Source organism: Anguilla rostrata, chromosome 16 (assembly GCF_018555375.3).
Source record: "Anguilla rostrata isolate EN2019 chromosome 16, ASM1855537v3, whole genome shotgun sequence".
Lineage (NCBI taxonomy): Eukaryota > Metazoa > Chordata > Actinopteri > Anguilliformes > Anguillidae > Anguilla > Anguilla rostrata.
Window position 1 is genome coordinate 1,248,499 of NC_057948.1, and position 22,179 is coordinate 1,270,677.

At 43.6% G+C, this 22,179-nt stretch overlaps 1 protein-coding gene across 20 annotated transcripts in view; it reads left to right on the top strand.

Annotated features, from left to right (window-relative positions):
* LOC135242401 (NACHT, LRR and PYD domains-containing protein 12-like) overlaps window positions 1–22,179 on the top strand; it is a 505,695-nt gene that overhangs the window by 119,542 nt on the left and 363,974 nt on the right. For 4 of the 20 annotated variants that reach the window (XM_064313454.1, XM_064313455.1, XM_064313456.1 and 1 more), the window contains exons 8-10: window positions 11,046–11,115; window positions 12,130–12,427; window positions 16,204–18,070. The exons of the other annotated variants lie outside the window; for them this stretch is intronic. In XM_064313454.1, coding sequence (XP_064169524.1) covers window positions 11,046–11,115; window positions 12,130–12,427; window positions 16,204–18,070 — 2,235 coding nt within the window. The remainder of the gene's footprint in view (window positions 1–11,045; window positions 11,116–12,129; window positions 12,428–16,203; window positions 18,071–22,179) is intronic. 20 annotated transcript variants of the gene reach the window in all.

Here is a 22,179-nt window from a genome sequence, read left to right on the forward strand (position 1 = left end):
TAGCTCCCCCGGTGTTCTAAGTGACTCAGTGCGGTGCGAAGAGCTATGGCGATGGCGTCTTCCGTGGACCTGTATGCTCTGTAAGCAAACTGATGTGGGTCGAATGTGGGAGGGAGGCTGGCTTTGATGTGCTGTGAGACCAGTCTCTCAAAACACTTCATGACTACCGATGTGAGTGCGATCGGTCTGCAGTCGTTAAGACTGTCGATGGCTGGCTTTTTGGGGACAGGGATGATGATGGCTGACTTTCGGCAGGGTGGGATGATGGCTTGTGTTAGGGAAAGATTAAAGATCGTAGTGAAGACCCCTGCTTTACATTTGGTAACGTTACCGTACTTATCCGTAGCTAGCCAGCTAGCTGGCAAAATAAATCCGCTTGTCGTAACTTTCCCAGTTATCATTCAGTTAAATTTGCGGTAATCTTTACCGACCGAAGCAGGAAATTAAAACTGCGATTTACCTCATTCAAGATTCACGCATCTCCACATGCACTGCTGCCCTGTTCTCATCCCTACTTCTTAACTAATGCAGGCTACTGCAGCTAATTTTAACCCTGCAACGCCACATTTATAAATTCCATTTGGCTAGTCCTATACATCCTCTACCATCATACAAATAATTAGTAGGTCTGTCGTGTGCAGTGAAACACTTCCATTTCAAATAAGACACACACTTTCATTTATTTGACATTCATGGTAAAGGAAAATGTTAGTACAAATAGGCCTACAGACGCGTTGTGATTCGGTCCGTTAGGTAGCCTAATGTTACCGGTCGTATACAAACTGCTGTAAGATCATTCATGCCGGGTATGTCCAGTTTCTTTAACTCAAAAACGGTTCACATTCACCGCTGCCCCTGTACTGATAACTGCTGTTTCTTAACTACATTACTGTGTCTACCCGACAGCCCCTCCTTTCTAAATTCATGTTAGCTAGCCCTATAGATCCTCCACTGACACACAAACAACCTTGTTGGTCTGTTGTGTGCAATAGCCCATTAAAAACACTTCAATTTCTAATGTTGACACATACTCCATATGTGACACATACTGACACATTTATTTATTTAGCATTCATGGTAAAGGATTGAATCCATGCCTGTATGTTTCTTTCAGAATGTAGGCTATGTGTGTTTGCATGCATTTATGTATATGTCTGTCATAGCCTACATTTATATATGAATTACTTTTATCACCTAATCATTACAAACACAGGGCAAAAAGAAATGTTATCTGATGAAAAACACGTTTCAAAGTACAAAAATGGCAAGTTACTGACACATACAATGCATTGTGTATAAGTCATTCATTCAAATTGCCAATAATCTAACCCTGCCATTAAAATTATTGTTATAAAAATTACGCAAACTTACTATACAACAATATTGGCTATCTTACCTCACACAAATTAAAGAAGCGGTATTCCAAAGCAGTGTACCTCAGTAAACTTACATGCACACCAGTGGGGCTCTCGCATTGTCTAGAACACACTCTCCGAACCAATCTGCACTTTTTAAATATGAAAATAATGCCCCTAATTGAGATCCGCTTATTTGAGCTCTTCAATGACTTCTGTCACAGTATAAAAAACTTTTTCTTCGATTCATCATAGTTATGAATGCGTTTCATAGTGCAATGCTAAGCTGTTTTGAGAACGAGCTCGCTTCAGCCTGCATGCACTCACTGCTTATAAACACAATCTGCATTACGCACAGGGAGTGGAGGCAGATACGCACTTCGGTTACTAGCAAATGGCTGGACCCACAGACACTAATGAGGACTATTTGAAAGGTGACAGTCTTGTTTAATGCATTCTGTGACTTTATTGACTAAAAAATCAACCCATCGCTGTTCAGATAACCAAAAGCCTGCTGAACAAAATGCTACTGTATGTAAAGAGAGCATCGGGGGGTCAGATATGCCGGCCATGTTCTAAGTAGATGCATGACAGATTGAGTTAAAAATGGCACCTGACCTAGCTAACAGGCTTAGCTTGAATAAGAGCAGAAGCATTTTGGATTACAGAAACTCTTACATAGACAAAAGAGCCATAAAGACACAAGTATTGGATATGCCAAAAGTGAATGCAATGTAAATACATTATATATGGACATTAAAACTTTTTTCTAGATAATTTTTTTGGTGATCTGAGGTGTTGTTCTGAAAACTTAAATGGCATACCTGTTTCATGCAATTATAAGTGAGACCAAGTAGGCCTAACTATGGAAAGTATACAAAATTAAGTTTCATGATGTGGTTTAGTGTGCAACAGGCGATTGGGGAGTGGGGAGGTTCCTTTTTTTTTACTGTCATTTATTGCCATTAGCGCTGCTAAGGGAGCGAGTGCCGTTGTTGGCCAAAAAGGAGTCCGTTGCAGCCGTTGAGCTCAAATTCGTGACGTGTTTGTACTTCGTAGCTCTTATTTCAATAAATTGCTCATCTTTACTTTATCCCTATTCTGTGGGCGCTGCTGCCCATACCACTAGGGGGCAGTGGGGGAACTTACACGGCAATGTCATTGTCACCTTTCAGGTGTAGGTGGGTGTATTATATCACATTCAGGTGTACGGGGGGTTTATTATGTCACAGTCAGATGTGCAGTGACTGAGAGCAGTAGTATGAAGATGAATTTAACTGGAATCTCTGTCTCCATGTTTTGTTCACAGGGTCCAGGTAGAAAGAGCAGGGTCACCTGTACCCAGCTGTGTGTCTTTGAAGAGTGATCGTTCAATGGACACTCCAGTCACATTCAGAGGAGAGTTCCCAGGTGATCAAAGGTAATTAAACAGGCTTTAATTGGCACTACTATTTAACCCCTTAATCCCAAACATTTAAGAAGGCAATTCCCACCTGGTTTGCAACATACATTTTTAAAAAGTTCAACTTCGCACCTCTGACGTCTGCTTCCCTCGTAGCTTAGTGGGTACTACCTTTGCCTTAGGAAATAGCGCATTGGCCTCCACTGGGCTCCCAAAAATAGAAACGAGTAACCAAAAATGACCCTGCGACGACAAGGGTTTGAATACAACACAAAAAATCGTGCATTTTTCAAAAAAGCACAAAACTAAATGTGGTTAAAAAGTTAACTAATGATTCAATGCTTGTTGGAGTTTAGTGTGCTTATGGCCCAGGGAAAGAAACTGTTCTTAAGTCTGGTGGTCCGTGCTTTGATGGTCCTGTAGCGCCTGCCAGAGTGCAACAGGTCAAACAGGTGGTGTCCAGAACGAGAGGAGTCCTTTAGAATGTTTTTGGCTCTGCCGAGGCAGCGGGAGCTGGAGATGTCTTCCAGAGAGGGCAGAGGGCAGCCGATGATTTTCTGTGCAGTGTTGATGACCCTCTGAAGAGCTCTCCTGTCTGCTGCTGAGCAGCGGGCGTACCACACTGAGATTCAGTACACCAGCACACTCTCGATGGAGGAACGGTAGAAGGCCACCAGCAGCTTTTCTCCCAGCCTGTTTTTCCTGAGCACTCTCAGGAAGTGTAGTCGCTGCTGTGCCTTCTTTACAACCGCAGTGGTGTTTGCAGACCAGGAGAGGTCCCCAGATATGTGGGTTCCCAGAAATTTGAAGGTGGGAGCCCTTTCGACACAGTCCCCGTTGATGTAGAGTGGTGCAGGGTCTGCTCTGTGCTTCCTGAAGCCGATGATGAGTTTCTTTGTTTTTGTGTTCAGTGTTAGGTTGTTTGCTGAACACCAACTCGTCTCCTCCTGAGATAAGTCCGACTACAGTGGTGTCACCCGTGAATTTGATGATGGTGTTGGTGGGGTGGGTTGGAGTGCAGTCATAGGTGTATAGAGCATAGAGTAGTGGACTCAGCACACAGCCTTGTGGAGAGCCAGTGCTGAGCGTGAGGGTGGAGGAGAGGTGGGGGCCAAGTTTAACTATTTGTGGGCGGTTAGTGAAGAAGTCCTTTATCCAGGTGCAGGTGGGAAGGGGGAGGTCTAAGTCAGACAGTTTGGCGACTAGTATGTCCGGAATGATTGTATTGAATGCTGAGCTAAAGTCCATGAAGAGCATCCTTATGTAGCTCCCCCGGTGTTCTAAGTGACTCAGTGCGGTGCGAAGAGCTATGGCGATGGCGTCTTCCGTGGACCTGTATGCTCTGTAAGCAAACTGATGTGGGTCGAATGTGGGAGGGAGGCTGGCTTTGATGTGCTGTGAGACCAGTCTCTCAAAACACTTCATGACTACCGATGTGAGTGCGATCGGTCTGCAGTCGTTAAGACTGTCGATGGCTGGCTTTTTGGGGACAGGGATGATGATGGCTGACTTTCGGCAGGGTGGGATGATGGCTTGTGTTAGGGAAAGATTAAAGATCATAGTGAAGACCCCTGCTTTACATTTGGTAACGTTACCGTACTTATCCGTAGCTAGCTGGCAAAATAAATCCGCTTGTCGTAACTTTCCCAGTTATCATTCAGTTAAATTTGCGGTAATCTTTACCGACTGAAGCAGGAAATTAAAACTGCGATTTTTAGCAATGAGGGCTCATTTGACAGGTCAATCAATTAATTTTTATTTGTATAGCGCTTTTAACACAAAGCAGCTTTACAGAGATTCGGCCCCCAAAGATTAAGCCTAGGGCAACAGTGGCAAGGAAAAACTCCCTGACTGATAACAGGAAGAAACCTTGAGCAGAACCGGACTCAGAGGGGGAACCCATCTTCCGCGGGCAGGCACCGGTTTGTTATGGCAATGGCTTACATGACAACAGATAAATCATAATATATATAATTAATCTGTTTTTTAATGTAATAACAGCCAATCCAGTATTAATTAAGTCCATGAGATGGGCCGGAACACCAATGGGTGGCAGGGTCAGGCAGGGGGACAGGCTTGGTGCTACAGCTGAATCAACAGTGGCAGGAGGCGGAGGTGCCCAGCTGGTCTAGCTGGTCTAGGGCTGGGGGGGGGGGCGGGTGCTCAGAAAACTTGGGCTAGAGCTGCGGGCAGGTGCCCAGAGCCGAGGAAGACGAAAAAAAAAATTGTTAGGGGGTTCAAATGGTAGATTAGCAAGCAGAGCAGAAGAGACAGAGGTGCCTGCGTGCGATAAGGAAAACCCCGGCAGAATAAGGCTATGGCAGCATAGCTAAGGGAAACAGTGGCAGGGGCCAACGCAGCCCTGAGGGCAGGCTTGAGACAGTCATCACCAGACCATGACCGGTTCAGCTTAACACAGCACTACCAATGATGATCCAGTGACAGCACTAACCGCTCAGTCCACCAGAGACTCTATAGCTATGCCCGCCACCCACTCCTGCCCCTCAAATATAGGAGAGACTAAAAAGGTACGTTTTGAGCCTAGCTTTAAATAAGGTGATAGTGTCTGCGCCCCGAACATGGGCAGGTGACAGTCTTGTTTAATTCATTCTGTAACTTGACTGGCTTAAAAGTAAACCTATCGCTGTTCAGATAACCAAATGCCTGCTGAACAAAATAGTATACGTAAAGACAGCATCGGGTGGTCAGATATGCCGGCCAAGTTTCAGGTGGATGCTTGACAAATTGAGTTGAAAATGGTGCCTGAACTGGCTAACAGTCTTAGTTTGAATATGAACAAGGGCATTTGGGATTACAGAAACTCTTACATTGACAAAAGAGCCATAAAGATGCAATTATTGGGTATACCACAAGTGACTGCAGAGTAAGTACAGTACATATGGAATGTTTTTTTTGCGATCAAATTTTTTATTGATTTTGATATAATCATTAGCATCAGCAATACATCATAAAAATGCTTTATGGTCTAAGTAGAGTAGAAAAAAAACTACTTTTTTTTTTCAAAACTTTTCTTCTACTCCACATAGATCATAAACCCTTGAATATAAAAACGACTAAATTAAATCTATGAGAAATGTAAACGCTATAGTGCTTTTTATCCAGAAAAACCGCAGTTCACTTGTAGGCTATTTGTTTTCAGGCCAGTCTTGCCTGGTCAAATATGGCGGCGATGTTGACATACGATCTAAAGGCCAATGCAGTGGATATGTCTATGGTTTCACACTACCATTGTGCTGCTTGAATCATGTATCGCTATGTGTTTGTGCGTTTAACGTTAATACGGTGTGCTCATATAAATCATGTTTAGAACTAGGTGTATTGGAATTTCGTGTTATCTTTATCCTGGAATTTAGATCATGTTTGAAATGTTGGTAACATTTATTAATCAATCAATTAATCAATATTAATCAGAGGAGTTCTTTCCGTGTGGTGTAGCATGCTTCCTGGTTGCGTCATCACGCTTGGGCAAGAGGACGCGGCGCAACTTCCTATAGGCTTTTGTAGTTTGTTGTTGTTTTTAGTTGCCGCCAGTTTGATTGGGTCGATCTATTATTCCCGGGGTTGTGTAGTTCATGGTAAATAATGTGGTTTATGGTGTACCTGAAGTATTTCAATTAAATGTATTGATTATCTAAATGTGTTAATTATTGTTGGTATTTGTTATGGGTAATTTTAAGCTGTTGTAGAACTGTCTTTTTGTTTGTTTATTTTTATTATTGTTTCACTTTTGTTCACTGTAAATACTGGCATCCTTTTCTCCACCTGTCTAGAAGACAATAAATCTTCCTTTTGCGTCTTTATTTTTGGTCGACATCATTGGTCTTACACCGCTATAAGGTCTGTCCTCCAACACTCCGGGCGCGACGTTTGCCTGCTTCTCCCTTTAGAGCCGAATGCAATGTGAGCGCGTTTTAGATGCTGTCATCGTTTTCAAGACACGTGACCGATGAAATGCATCGTGATTCATTGAAATGCATGTTGGGCAGGCGAAATGCATTATTCATTATTCGCCTTAGGTCTAAATGGGTTAAATACCCTCTGGGGCCTTGACTGGGTACGCATGTCCATCCTATCTGCAATCTCTTTGTTCCCTAATTACATCCTATTCCCTTAATGTTGCCTGATACCATATGGCGTCACTAATTGCAGAGAGGAGAAACACTCTGAACCCATCAGTCCCCCATTTTGAATTGGTGATGAGAAACTCTTTCCCTCACCCACCCACCTACACATAAAGGACAGAGGACAGGATCTATCTGGTCCTAAAAGCCTTACCTAATTTGGTTAACAAGAGTTAATCTCTTACTTCTCTAATTCCTTTCTGGAGGGTGTAATATACCACAATAAGCACAACAGAAATTATTATATTCAAACCCCATGCATTGGGAAAATATTACCCACACATACCCCCCCGGGATCCCACTCCCAGATAGTTCAGAGTCCCATAGCCACTGGGTCACAGCAACCACTTTTCCGGTAGCATCATGATACTCCTCATCGGCCCTCAGAGTGGCCTTGACTGCCTTTCGAGTTGCAACGGAAGCGTTATATTTTTGCCCCAGATTCCTCTATCGTTTTTATTTTATTTTAGCCTCTATAGCAGAGAGAGCTTTATTAAAATAATTGTCAGGATCTATTTCCCAATGGACATGGCTAGGCATGGTGGTGCTGGTGGTTACGTCAGGAGCTACTGGGATAGATCCTATAGAAACAGAAGTGCCAGAAGGGTTAATGCAGTAAGAAGTTTCAGGCGTCATGCAAAGTCGCTGCGAAGGCCCCGCGAGGGGGCCGCCCCACACCAAACTGTGGAGTTTGCCCGCACTGCTATGGCTCCATTCAATATTGATAATACTTGAACTTTTACATCAGGTCCCAGTGACGATGACAGGGCTTGTCCTGATTCTCTGGGAGTGGTGCAAAGCACCCATCCCCCTACTGTGGAAAACTGCTCCTGGGAGAAAGCTACCTGTTTATGGCCGTCACTGATGACATACTGAACGTTACGAAATATTGGGTAGCATTGCTTTGGAATACATCTTATGTCATTTCGGTGAGGCAAGATAGCCTATATTGTTTGTAGTACCGTAACTTGGCGTCATTTTGATATCAATACTTTTATTGGCAGGCCTGGATTTTGGCTGAATGAATGAGTTATAGACGGGGTATGTCTTGTATGTGTGAGTAACTTGTACGTTGAAAACGTGTTTTTTATGAGATAAATTTTACTCTGCGTGAGGAGAAAGTGGCTGTTCGCGAGCGAGGAGAAATACTTCGCGAGCGAGGAGAACCAGCTCGCGCGCGGCTCACTGTTTTACGCTCGCGTGAAAGTGGTTCTGTGCTCGCGCAGTGAATATCTGCTTGCGCTGATTATTGGCATTGAATTCACGCCATAAATATTGTCCATTATGTCAAGGGTGGGGAGTGTTTTGTAGACGAGACTGCAGGGAAGGGGTGCGTGTTAAATGAACGACCAGAGCGACAATGGTGGGGCTGCGAAACTCCGTTTTCGGCATAGTTGTCGTGTATCGTCTACTAATAAAACTAAAACAACGCGTTTCTGTTTTTAACTCATACTTTGGTTGCAGTAGCACCGAATGTCTGAGTTTAGTAATCTCGGCATGCCGGCGTGCCGACCACTAGGGGCTTTGCGCTAAGAGGTTAAATTTTTAGGAGAATTTGCCATGCCTTATGATCATTTTTCAATAGGATTTTATTACTGTATTTGTTTACATAGACAGTTTGGAGTTTTATTTGCGTACGGTGCAGTGATATTTCATCCACACCATTTCACATGTACATTAGTTCCTGTTCCCTTATACATACAGTACATGATGCAATGGTGAGACCATTAGATTTTGAGGAGAAAACAAAATGCATGATACTTATCTGATCTTTCCATAATACAGCATTAAAAAGACATGTGAGAACAGAACATAATTTAAAAAAATAATTTCACATTACCACCATTGTTCAATATTTCTCGAGCCGTAGCATTTTATAACCTTTGCAAACATGTAAGGAAGACTGTGAAAACATTCAATCATAACACAACCGATTTACGGTGGGCTGGAATTTTCAAATCCGGAGCTAACTTCAGTGTTGTTTTCTTGTAGTTCTCTTCATTTTTGGGAAAAGAAAAAAGTATATTGCTTTCCCTGCATCCAGAGAAGGGTCAATGCTTAGGCATTTTCAATTTAGCTTGCCTCACCTGCACAACAGTGGCAAGAGCATTATTTACATAGGTCACATGCTGTGATCACCCTGTTAGGGACAGAAGAGCTGGACACAGGGAGATGCGGGAATTTCAGATAACTCCAGAGTTTTATTTTCAATAGTGAGAGAGAGCATATTCGAACACAAACATGAAAAAACCTTCGCTCATCACCCTCACGTGATCTGGACAAAAACAATGAACTAAAATAACAAAGACAAAATAAATGAAATTATACGAGCGCTTTTCAGCCTTTTCTCTGGTCTGTACGTGCTCTCTCTCACTGTCGTGGGGGATCCCGGTCTCAGATGCCTACTGTGGAAAGAAACACACTTCTAAATCCTGGACTGATTCGTAACATCATCCAGGTGTGTGTCTGCTTAACCAGTAGGCGTGGTCCTCTAGTTGCCCTGAATTCCTCCCGCAAAACGAGCCCTGCCACAACATATTTCATGTAGAAAGACTTTCTTGTTGAAAATGGCACCTGACCTAGCCAGCAGTCTTAGCTTGAATATGAGCCGAGGCATTTTGGATTACAGAAACTCTTTGTGGCAAGTGTGTGCCACCCCTCCTAGTTAAAACACACTCACGGGAGACTGACCGTTTTCGTAATTCGCACTTCCGTGCTATTTTATTCTAAATCTCGTCTTTTCCAGACAATTTTAATACAACACGGTTTCGTAGCCGTCTTGTCATCGGCGCTCCTAATCTCCCTCCGGCTTCCGGTCTTGCTTTTAAAAAACCCCAGGCTCACTGTTGAAAGCAATCAGAGGCAATCAGTGCAATTAAACAATTAACAATTATCGGCGCTGATTACCTCCAGCTGACAGTTGTGACGAAGGATCCGAGAGCCGCTCCTCTCACTCTCTCTCTCTGCAGCCGACGCTCAAACCACGCCCACCCCACCACACTCTTACATGCAGTTCAGGCCAAATGTTTACATACACCTAGGCTAAAGACATTCAAACTCTATTTTTCACAGCTGCACACATTTCATGTTACCATACACATCCCATGTTAAGTCAATTAGGGAATCTACCTTATTTCCATAAGAGGTCATTTCAGAATAATAACTAAGAGACTGATTTATTTCAGATTTTATGTACTATATCAGATTTTCAGTGGGTCAAATATTTTACATACACTTATTTTACACACTGTTAGTATTTGGTGGCATTGCCTTTTAATTGCTTAACTTGAATCAAACGTTTGGGGTAGCCTACCACAAGCTTCTCACAATACTTTGCCGGAATTTTTGCCCATTCCTCCTGACAGAACTGGTGTAACTCAGTCAGGTTTGTGGGCCTCCTTGCACGACACGCTTTTTCAGTTCAGTCCACAAATTTTCTATGGGATTCAGGTCAGGGCTTTGTGATGCCCACTCCAATACTTTCACTTTGTTGTCTTTAAGCCATTTTGTTACAACTTTGGAGGTATGCATAGGATCATTATCCTGCTGGAAGACCCAGTTGCGACCAAGTCTGAACTTTCTAGCTGATGTCTTGAGGTGTTGCTTCAGTATTTCTAGATAATCCTCCTTCCTTGTGTTGCCATCTATTTTCTGAAGTGCACCAGTCCCTTTTCCAGCAAAACAAGATGACTAGGAACAATGGCAGTGTCATGTTGTGGGGGTGTTTTGGTATAGCCTACCTGTTTTCATGCAAGAAAAAAAAAAGTTTTATGATGTGGGTTATTGTGCAACAGGTGATTGGGGGATGGGGAGGTTCCTTTTATTTTACTGACATTTATTGCCAAATTTGTGACGTGTTTGTAGCCCCTTTTTTTATAAATTGCTCATCTTCACTTTATCCCCATTCTGTGGGCGCTGCTGCCCATACCACTAGGGGGCAGGGGGGGATCTTACACTGCAATGTCATTGTCACCTTTCAGGTGTAGGTGGGTGTATTATATCACATTCAGGTGTACATGGGGTTTATGTCATCATGCAGTAAGAAGATGAATTTAACTGGAAACTCTTTCTCCGTGTGCTGGGAGCTAGAGCTGCAGTAAGAGCATGAATTTACCCAGATACTCTGTTTCCATGTTTTGTTCACAGGATACGGCAGTCACAGGAGCCTAGCTCTTCAGAAAGGACGAGTTCAGAGAAACTATCTTCCTCAAAAAAGGTGTGTGATCTGCATTTTTCTTCATTGTATTCAATTTGTTATTATGTGTTTTCTTCATACAGCATGTTTCATTTGATGATATGAGACATATATCATGTACAATGCAGAGATAATGTTTTTAGGTTCCGAGTATTGCACTTAGCCTGAATAACATACTGTGCCTTTTCCAAAGATTACTCTTGTCAGACATCTAATTCACTATTTGGCCGTTTTCAGCCATTGGAAGTTTCCAAGTGCTCGGCCAGCATAGCCTGTGTGATACAGAGCAGGGGGGCAGGGGGCAGGGAGGGGGTGGTAGCCATTGGAGGTGTGAATGTGTGTTGTCCAGAATGTGATTGTGTGCTGTAGCATTGCCTTAACTGGAACTAAGGGGTCTGGCCCAAACCATGAGAAACAGCCCCAGACTTTGTTGGTGTCCAGATACTTTTGGTCATATAGTGTATCTGTCCCTGTACTGGCTATCAAACACATGACACGAAAGGCAAGGATCACAGTTTTAGTTCTTATTTCAATTACTCTGATACAGCACACCTTTTCATGTGTTTATTCCACACTGATACAGCACACCTCTTCATGTGTTTATTTCACTCTGATACAGCACACCTCTTCATTTATTTCACACTGATACAGCACACCTCTCCATGTGTTTATTTCACACTGATACAGCACACCTCTTCATGTGTTTATTTCAGTGATACAGCACACCTCTTCATGTGTTTATTTCACAGAGATACAGCACACCTCTTCATGTGTTTATTTCACACTCTGATACAGCACACCTCTTCATGTGTTTATTTCACACTGATACAGCACACCTTTTCATGTGTTTATTCCACACTGATACAGCACACCTCTCCATGTGTTTATTTCACTCTGATACAGCACACCTCTCCATGTGTTTGTTTCACACTGATACAGCACACCTCTACATGTGTTTATTTCAGTGATACAGCACACCTCTTCATGTGTTTATTTCTCACTGATGCAGCACACCTCTACATGTGTTTGTTTCAGTCTCTCCTGCGCACTCTGATGAAGCTGAAGAAGAATGAAAAGTTGAAACTGTTTCAGAGCCATCTGAGTCAGGATTGCCCAGAATGCAAAAAGAGTATGGCTGAAGCTCCTTCTGTGCTGGTTAAGTTTATGAAGATGAAGAAATTGTTCAAGAGTCATCATCCTGAGGCCCTGTACATAGTTGAGCAGATGCTGGAGACCTGTGGCAGTGAGAGGTCTCTGAAGATCACACTCCACATCCTGAGGAACATGAAGCAGAAGGATCTCACTGACTCACTGGAGAGAGATGAGCAGCACAGTAAGAGCTTTCTCTCATTGCTAATGTGTGTCCATTCAAATGCTGAAATTAGTCATTGCATCCACACTTTCATAATAGTGTTTTACATTCACAATATTACATATAGAAAATGTCACAACCAATGCGCACACAAAGGCATTTAAGTTAAACTATAGCAAGAAGCAGTGATTATGGGGGTAAGCAAATGCACATGAGATTAAATGTCCCTGAGGGGGATTCAAAGCAGGAACCTTGTGCTCAAAAGCCAGTGACTAAACCACTGTCCCATTAGACAGACTGCCCTGAGGTTGTATCCAGGGCTAAAGAGCACTCAGGATAAAAATATTAGATTTTAAAATTACCCTGTGACCTTTAAAGGGGGCGACATAGCTCAGGAGGTAAGACTGATTGTCTGGCAGTCAGAGGGTTGCCGATTCAAACCCCGCCCTGGGCATGTCGAAGTGTCCTTGAGCAAGACACCTGATCCCTAACCCCCAATTGCTCTGGCGAATGAGAGGCCTCAATTTAAAAGCGCTATATAAATGCAGTCCATTTACCATTTAAAGACGTTACCACAAGGACACGCTCACAAAATAAACCTGAGAAATGAAGTGTAGAAGGACATTTGAACCCATTTTCAGTTTTTTCCTTCAACTTTATTGTACAAATGCAACAGTATGTACTTTCATGCTGATTTGTTTTATTTATGATGAATTATAATCGAGTTATGTAATACTGTGTGAGAGGTGTTACACTGTGAGAGAGGTGTGTAAAGATGTAAGAGGTGTGTACTGCTGTGTGAAGTGTGTAACACTGAGAGGTGTGTGGTGCTGTGTGAGGTGTGTAACACACTGTGCGAGAGGTTTAGATTAGATTAGATTCAACTTTATTGTCATTGCACAGAGTACATGTACTAAGACAACGAAATGCAGTTATCATCTAACCAGAAGTGCAAAAGAAGCAGTAAAGTGCAGTAAGGTGTACGTACATAAGTGAATAAATATGAATACAATATGATAAATATGAATACAATACAATGTGGTATAAACAGTATAGACAGTTATAAACAGTATAGACAGTGGATCGGTATAAATATGATAAATATATTATTAGCAATGTGCGGCAGTGCAAGGTTCAGTCATTGGAGTAAGTTGAGTTGGGGGGGGGGGGGGGGGGGCTGTCACCGTGGTGCAGAGTTCAGCAAGGTGACAGCTGAGGGGAAAAAGCTGTTCCTGAACCTGCTGGTCCTAGAACGGAGGCTCCTGTAGCGCCTCCCAGAGGGAAGGAGGGCAAACAGTCTGTGGCTGGGGTGAGAGGTGTTCCTGGCAATGCTGCGTGCCTTCCGCAGACACCGCTTGTGCTGGACAGTCTGAATTGCTGGGAGTGGAGTGCTGGTGATGCGTTGGGCGGTTTTCACCACCCTCTGAAGTGCTTTCCGGTCTGAGGCAGAACAGCTGCCGTACCAAACTGTGATGCAGTTGGTGAGGATGCTTTCAATTGTGCAGCGGTAGAAGTTCACCAGAATCTGAGCAGACAGATGGGCTTTCCTCAGTCTCCTCAGGAAGAAGAGTCGCTGGTGAGCCTTCTTGACCAGGGTCGAAGTGTTGAGGGCCCAGGAGAGGTCCTCGGAGATGTGGACACCCAGAAACTTGAAGCTGGTGACACACTCAACCTCTGTCCCGTCGATGCAGATAGGGGTGTGCGTGCCTCCTTTGGTCTTTCTGAAGTCCACAATGAGCTCTTTGGTCTTCTTGGTGTTGAGGGCCAGGTTGTTGTCAGCGCACCACGCCGCCAGGTGCTGGACTTCCTCCCTGTAGGCTGTCTCATCGTTGTTATTTATGAGGCCAACCACCGTTGTGTCGTCTGCAAACTTGATAATGGTATTGGAGCCATGTACAGGAGTGCAGTCATGGGTGAAGAGGGAGTATAGGAGAGGACTCAGCACACAGCCTTGTGGGACGCCGGTGCTCAGGATGAGGGTTGAGGAGGTGAGGTTGTCTAACCTAACATACTGAGGTCTGTTGGTTAGGAAGTCTAATATCAAGTTGCAGAGGGAGGGGTTGATACCAAGGTCACCAAGTTTGGTGATCAGTTTGGAGGGGATGATGGTGTTGAATGCTGAACTAAAGTCAATGAACAGCATTCTTACATAGGTGTTGTTGTTGTCCAAGTGGGAGAGGGCGGAGTGTAGCGCTGTGGAGATGGCGTCCTCCGTACTCCTGTTCTGACGGTAGGTGAATTGGAAGGGGTCCAGTGAGGGTGGTAGGCAGGATTTGAGATGAGCCAGGACCAGCCTCTCGAAGCACTTCATGATGGTGGAGGTGAGTGCAACAGGGCGGAAGTAATTTAGGCTCGCTGCAGAGGAGTTTTTCGGCACCGGCACGATGGAGGTGGATATGAAGCACGTGGGGACAGCTGCTTGGGCCAGTGACAGGTTGAAGATGTCAGTCAGGACCTCAGTCAGCTGCCCAGCGCAGGCCCTGAGCACGTGTCCGGGGATGCCATCAGGGCCAGCAGCCTTGCGTGCATTGATCCTGCTCAGTGCTGCACACACGTCGGTGGGGGCGAGTGTAAGGGGCTGGTGGTCTGCAGGGAGTACAGCCTTGATAGCCGCCTCCTGGTTGTCCCTGTCGAAGCGAGCGTAGAAGTTATTAAGCTCGTCAGGGAGGGAGGTGTCGCTGGTTGGGGGGGAGGTGTAGGTGGGTTCGTAGTCCGTGATGGCCTGGATGCCCTGCCACATGCGTCGGGGGTCGGAGTTGTAGGTGAAGTGCTCCTCAATCCTTAGCTTGTGGCTGTGCTTGGCCCTCTTGATACCCCTTTTCAGGTTAGCCCTGGCTGAACTGTAGGCCTGCGCGTCACCTGATCTGAAAGCAGCGTTGCGTGCCTTCAGCAGAGAGGTGTGTAATGCTTTGTGAGGGGTGTGTAACACTATGCGAGAGGTGTGTAATGCTGTGTGAGAGATGTGCAATGCTGTGTTAGAGGTGAGTAACACACTGTGAGAGAGGTGTGTAATGCTGTGTTAGAGGTGAGTAACACACTGTGAGAGAAGTGTGTAATGCTGTGTTAGAGGTGAGTAACACACTGTGAGAGAAGTGTGTAATGCTGTGTTAGAGGTGAGTAACACACTGTGAGAGAGGTGTGTAATGCTGTGTTAGAGGTGAGTAACACACTGTGAGAGAGGTGTGTAATGCTGTGTTAGAGGTGAGTAACACACTGTGAGAGAAGTGTGTAATGCTGTGGGAGGTGTGTAACACACTGTGAGAGAAGTGTGTAATGCTGTGTTAGAGGTGAGTAACACACTGTGAGAGAAGTGTGTAATGCTGTGTGAGGTGTGTAACACACCGTGTGAGAGGTGTGTAATGCTGTGTTAGAGGTGAGTAACACACTGTGAGAGAAGTGTGTAGTGCTGTGTGAGGTGTGTAACACACCGTGTGAGAGGTGTGTAATGCTGTGTTAGAGGTGAGTAACACACTGTGAGAGAAGTGTGTAATGCTGTGGGAGGTGTGTAACACACTGTGAGAGAAGTGTGTAATGCTGTGTGAGAGGTGTGTAATGCTGTGTTAGAGGTGAGTAACACACTGTGAGAGAAGTGTGTAATGCTGTGTGAGATGTGTGTAACACACTGTGAGAGAGGTGTGTAATGCTGTGAGAGGTGTGTAACACTGATATGTGTGGAATACTGCAAAAACTGAATGCATTAATATTTTCATTGGCTATTTTTTCTCAAAATCTGTTATTGAGTGGGAAATGTTTATCACATCTTTAAAATTATTATTTCTCATATTTCCTCTCTTCAGATGAATCCATAAAAAGAGCCCAGCAGGAACTGAAAACTCATCTGAAGAAGCAGTTTGAATGCATCTCTGAAGCTTTAGCAAAGCAGGGCCACCCAACCCTCCTCAATGAAATCTATACAGAGCTCTACATCACAGAGGGGGGAAGTGGGGAGGTCAATAATGAACACGAGGTCAGACAGATTGAGACAGCATCCAAGAGACAAACCACACAGGAGACTGCAATCCTCTGCAATGACATCTTTAAGCCTTTACCTGGACAAAAGGAACCCATCAGAACTGTACTTACAAAGGGCATCGCTGGCATTGGGAAAACCGTCTCTGTGCAGAAGTTCATTCTGGACTGGGCAGAAGGAAAAGCCAATCAGGATGTTGATTTCATCTTCACTCTCCCTTTCCGAGATCTGAATTTGAAGAAGGAAAGAGCATTCAGTCTGATGCAACTTCTGCAGCACTACTTTCCACAATTGAAAGAGATCAAAAGTATTGAAGGTGATGAAGTCAAAGTGGTGTTTATCTTTGATGGTCTGGATGAGTGTCGACTTCCTCTAGATTTCCAAAGCAATGAGATCTGCTGTGATATAACAGAGTCATCATCAGTGGATGTGCTGCTGACCAACCTCATTAAGGGGAATCTGCTTCCCACTGCTCTCCTCTGGATCACCTCCCGACCAGCAGCAGCCAATCAGATCCCTCCTGAGTGCGTCCACCAAGTGACAGAGGTACGAGGGTTCAATGACCCACAGAAGGAGGAGTACTTCAGGAAGAGAATCAGAGATCAGAACCAGGCCAGCAGAATTATCTCACACATAAAGTCATCCAGGAGTCTCTACATCATGTGTCACATACCAGTCTTCTGCTGGATTTCTGCTGCTGTTCTAGAGACAATGTTGGGTAAAGTATTCAATAGAAAAATTCCCAAAACACTGACTGAAATGTACACACACTTCCTTCTCATTCAGACTAATGTGAAGAATCAGAAGTATCATGGCACTGATGAGACAGACCCAAAGAAGATGTCAGCATCAGATACAGAAATCATCCTGAAACTGGGGCAGCTGGCTTTTCTACAGCTGGAAAAGGGCAATCTGATATTCTATGAAGAGGACCTGAGAGAGAGTGGCATTGATGTCAGTGAAGCTTCAGTGTACTCTGGGGTGTGCACAGAGATCTTTAAAGAGGAGTGTGGGTTGTATCAGGAGAAGGTCTACTGCTTTGTGCATCTGAGCATTCAGGAGTATCTGGCTGCCTTGTTTGTGTTTCATTCATGTGTAAATGAGAACAGAAATGTACTCAGAGCAGAAGAATCAGAACCTGACAGTGACAGAGTAAAGCTGTCTGAGTTACACAGGAGTGCAGTGGATCAGGCCTTAGAGAGTAAGAATGGACACCTGGACCTTTTCCTCCGATTCCTTCTTGGCCTCTCTCTGGACTCCATTCAGACTCTTTTAGGAGGACTACTGACACAAACAGTAAGCAGATCTGATGGAGGAAGGCACAAAACAAACTCTGTTTTGACTCTCTTTAAAAGACTACCGACACGGACAGAAAGCAGATCACAGTGCATTAATAAAACAGTCCAGTACATCAAGGAGAGGATCAGAAATGAGTCTTCAGCAGAGAGGACCATCAATCTGTTCCACTGTCTCAATGAACTGAATGACAGCTCTCTAGTGAAGGAAATCCAGAATTCCCTGAGATCAGGAAAACTTTCTGCTAAAAAGCTGGAACCAGACCAGTGTTCAGCTCTGGCCTTTGTGTTACTGATGTCAGAGGAGATCCTGGATGAGTTTGACTTGAAGACCTACAACACATCAGCAGCAGGTCATCAGAGACTGCTACCAGTAATCAGGAGCTGCAGGAAGGCCAAGTAAGTATTATGTCATTAATAATGTAGATGATTGACAGCATCTTTTCCCACTTTCTATTTCTAGTGAGAATAAAGATTTCAGGGCAAGAGAAAATTTGGTTAAAAAAAGATTTCTGAATCAAAAGTTTTAACTCGTGCCCTTATTTAATGTCTTATATCCAGAACATAAGCAGCATAAAATGCAAAACCTCAGCACTTACCATATATTTTATTTACTATTACTATTTACTGATTTAATACATTTACTAATTATTTGCAAAGATAGCAATTGTGAAATAAATAAGGAGTTAATTGATATGCAGAGTAATCTGATGGATCAACCTTTGTCAGAACATACAATTCAAGCAGATTAAAATGAAGAGATGCTATATTAAGTTACAGTATTAAGAAAAGGGGCCCTATTTTGGTGACAGCATTGGCACAAACACAGTTGGAATTGCTAGTGTCATATTTTTCACTTTCATGGTTGTTAGTTTTATGGTCTGCGGTTAATCTGCTTGTGTCAACCTGGGTTTGTTGGTGCAAACAGGGATGTGTCAATAGAAACTTTCACTATGTGAGTTTGGTGTTGAATAATGCGTTTGCAGTCAAACCAACCCATACCAGGTTTTACCTTGTGCTATTTTGGCATTATAACTGTGCCACACATGTGAATCCATACACACATAACACAGATAGAATAAATATTTTGTTTATTTCAGTTTAACTATTTTAAAGGAAAGCTGTATTCAGTTATGCAGTCCAATGCTGGCTATTGAGGCAGTGGAGTTAACTGTGTAAGCTACTCGAATGAGGTAGGAGGGAGACCGGCTTTACACCCCTCAGATAGTGTTTACAACGAGCCCAGAACGCACTGGAAACTTGCTTTTAATCATGTGTTTGGCTGGGCTGGGTCAGTGAATGAGTGGACCTTCGGAATGTTGAAAATGCATTTTGCATGAATTTTGGATGGATTCTGTGGTACATTACTGTACAGCCCTCAGAAAGTCAGTGCATTCTTTGTGGTGTGCTGTGTTCTACACTACATAGCCATATGCCATGGATGTGACATAGACCTCACAGAGGACACATTACAGGACTTTCATACAGAGAGAAGCAGAGTCGCATGTGACCATCGCTACAGAGATTACAGAGCACAGAGTGCATGAGAGAGCAGGGACTGGTTGGCTGTGGAGCCGTTTCACTAGTGAGTGTACATTCATCTTATCAAGTGCATGTCTGAAATGAATGACACTTAGTTGTAGAGAATTTTTGGTTTATTTTAAATAGTGGTGTGAAACACTGTAAAAAAAAAAAAAAAAAAGCTCTAGTAAATCCAGACAAAATGTCTTCTTTCCTGTCCTCTGGTGCACAAGCGCGATGTCTGCCTAACTGAAACAGTAGCGGCAGCAGCAGGATGGAGAGGCTGACTGGAGGCTGTCTCTGCCAGCTGCCTCCTGCTCCTGGCCAGACTGGGAATATTCTCCCTGCGGAACTGTTCATGGGAACAGAACCGTTTATTATGCCTCTTAGCACTGGCATATGAACAGAAAATACACTTTCGTTTAAATATTAACAAAATTAACCAAAACTATTCAGTTTCATCTTCATTGGTTTGTAGAGGTCCTCATAACGGTTGTAATAGTTCATAGTGTTGGGCAGAGAAAATTCTACCCTTAGAATAACCAGCACGATGAGGTATATCCATGTAAGAAGTAGGACTTATTTCTGCAGAAAGAGTCTGGAACCTACACACAACAAGATGGATAAGCCCTGCTTTTTTTTTTTTTTTTTTTTAGCAAAAAGTGGTTAACAATAACATACATAATTCTACATCTGATTGGCACATGGTTAATACATATGCATATCATAAGATTTAACAAAATTAATGATTGTCAGTGTCTAGTCATATAGCATGAATACTGAATAAGCACATGGTGGCCTCTTAGTTTTCAGCGTTACATAAACAAACTTTATATCAGATATAATATTTTGGTTTTTATCGATCGGTTGCTTTCAGAGTCCTGGGTAGCATGGCATCATAGCCGGTTTCTCCCTGGCAGGATGGCAGGGGGGAGGATAAGGAGGAAGGCCAAGCTCACCAGTTTGGACTTCTAGAAATACATAAGAGACAGAGAGAGAGAAAAAAAAAGACATGCACACACACACACACACGTACATGCAATATTTCTAATATTCTTGTCCTTGGGAGCTTCGGTGCCTGGAGACGGAGGGGCCCTGCTGCAAGGCCTAGGAATTTAGTGTTGTACAGACTTCTAGTTATGCTAGAGAAAACTCTCCTCCCTTCAGTAGAGACACACGCTTGGTCTTCAGCCATGGTGACATTAGCATTTGGCTGTGTTTCCTAAAGGGACAGAAATGGGGTGATCTGATTGGCAATAATGAAACAAAACCCAACCACACACAGAACCAGTAAAAGATAATCATGAAAGAAACGAATAAAAGACAAAACAAAACCACAGCTTGTCTCTCCCACATTAAAACTGATCAAAGCCAAAGACACAGCTGAGAAGAAAGACAAAGCTGAGAGAAGACCAAAGGCTCATGTTTGCTTCAAAAGCAGGGCCGGCATAAAAGCTCTATGTGGTTGTTTAGGGCCACAACCGCTAGGGGGACCACACGACCACGAGGGGGGGCCACACGATCCAATGTTTATCTAAAGTAACTAACACGTTATTCATCCCTTATCGCGGAACTATGGGTATAAATTTTAAATGGAATGGCAACAGAACATTTCATAGCAATGTAATTTAGGATTTTACCAAGCAACCCCCCCCCCCCCACTGGACAGAATCCAACAGCACCCCCCAACTCGACAGCATCCAACAGCACCCCACCGAATCCCATCCCGCCACCCCCCCCCCCTCCCCGCTCAAACACATTTGTGTAGGGCCGCCAAAATCCTAGGGCCGGCCCTGTTAAAAAGTCATCACTTTCAATCAACATTTGTCCTTAACTTGGACTAGTAAATGCACTTTACACCTTTTCTTCACAAACTCAGTTTGGTGAAGTTCTAGTTATGGCTGTGTTTGCCAAAGTGTTTGTGAAGAAAAAACAATCCTTGCTTTTAATTGTAAGTTTTAATAGTAAATTAAGAACAAATGTTGTTTGAATCCCAGCCATGTGTTTGAAAGAGAGGGGTTCCCCTTCTCTTCCTGGTCTATGCATAATTCATTACTAATTGTAGGTTTTAATACTAAGAACAAATGTTGTTTAAATCCCATTTCTACTATCCCTGGTCTATGCACAATGAATTAATTAATAATTAGAAAAGAATAAAGGAGAGACTTCTCTATCCCCCTTTTTATATTTTCGTTTTAAGCCACTTTGCAGGATAAAACTTCTTCTCAATGTTATGATTAAAATTGTGTTAAGTTTGGTTTGGACGGAGTGTGGTACAGTGGGTAAGGAACTGGGCTTGTAACCGAAAGGTCGCCGGTTCGATTCCTGGGTAAGGACACTGCCGTTGTACCCTTGAGCAAGGTACTTAACCTGCATTGGTTCAGTATATATATCCAGCTGTATAAATGGATACAATGTAAAAAGTTGTGTAAGTCGCTCTGGATAAGAGCGTCTGCTAAATGCCTGTAATGTAATGTAATGGTTTGAGAGGGATACATTTGGTTATGAATTAAACGTTTGTGTTTCTATGTTGGGAGGCTAGGACAGGCAGTAAATGCACCATGTTTAAACACCAGTAGTACCACCCTGGTCTCTGCTTTCTTCTGGTATAGGCTGACCTAGAATCTCCAGCATAGTGCCTGTAGATAGAGTGAAAATAGGAAGGTAGAGGAACCGTAGGATATAACGGGTGCCAGAGTGAGGTCTTCTCAGGGAACTGTTAAATTAGCCTCAAACCCCAGTGCCTGATCTTGAGTTAATTCTGTGGCTTATCTCAGAGAATCCATAATAAGAGACATTGTTTCCAGAGGTAGTTTGTAACTCTGTAGTGAGTGTTGCAACCTTGGAAAGATTTATACACGCTACAAGCTTCAGCGCCACATTTTGTGAGCTTGTGTGGCCTACCGCTTCGTTGCTGTGCTGCTGTTGCTCCCATACTTTTCCGCTTCACTATACCAGCTCTTACAGTTGACTGGAGCAGCTCTAGC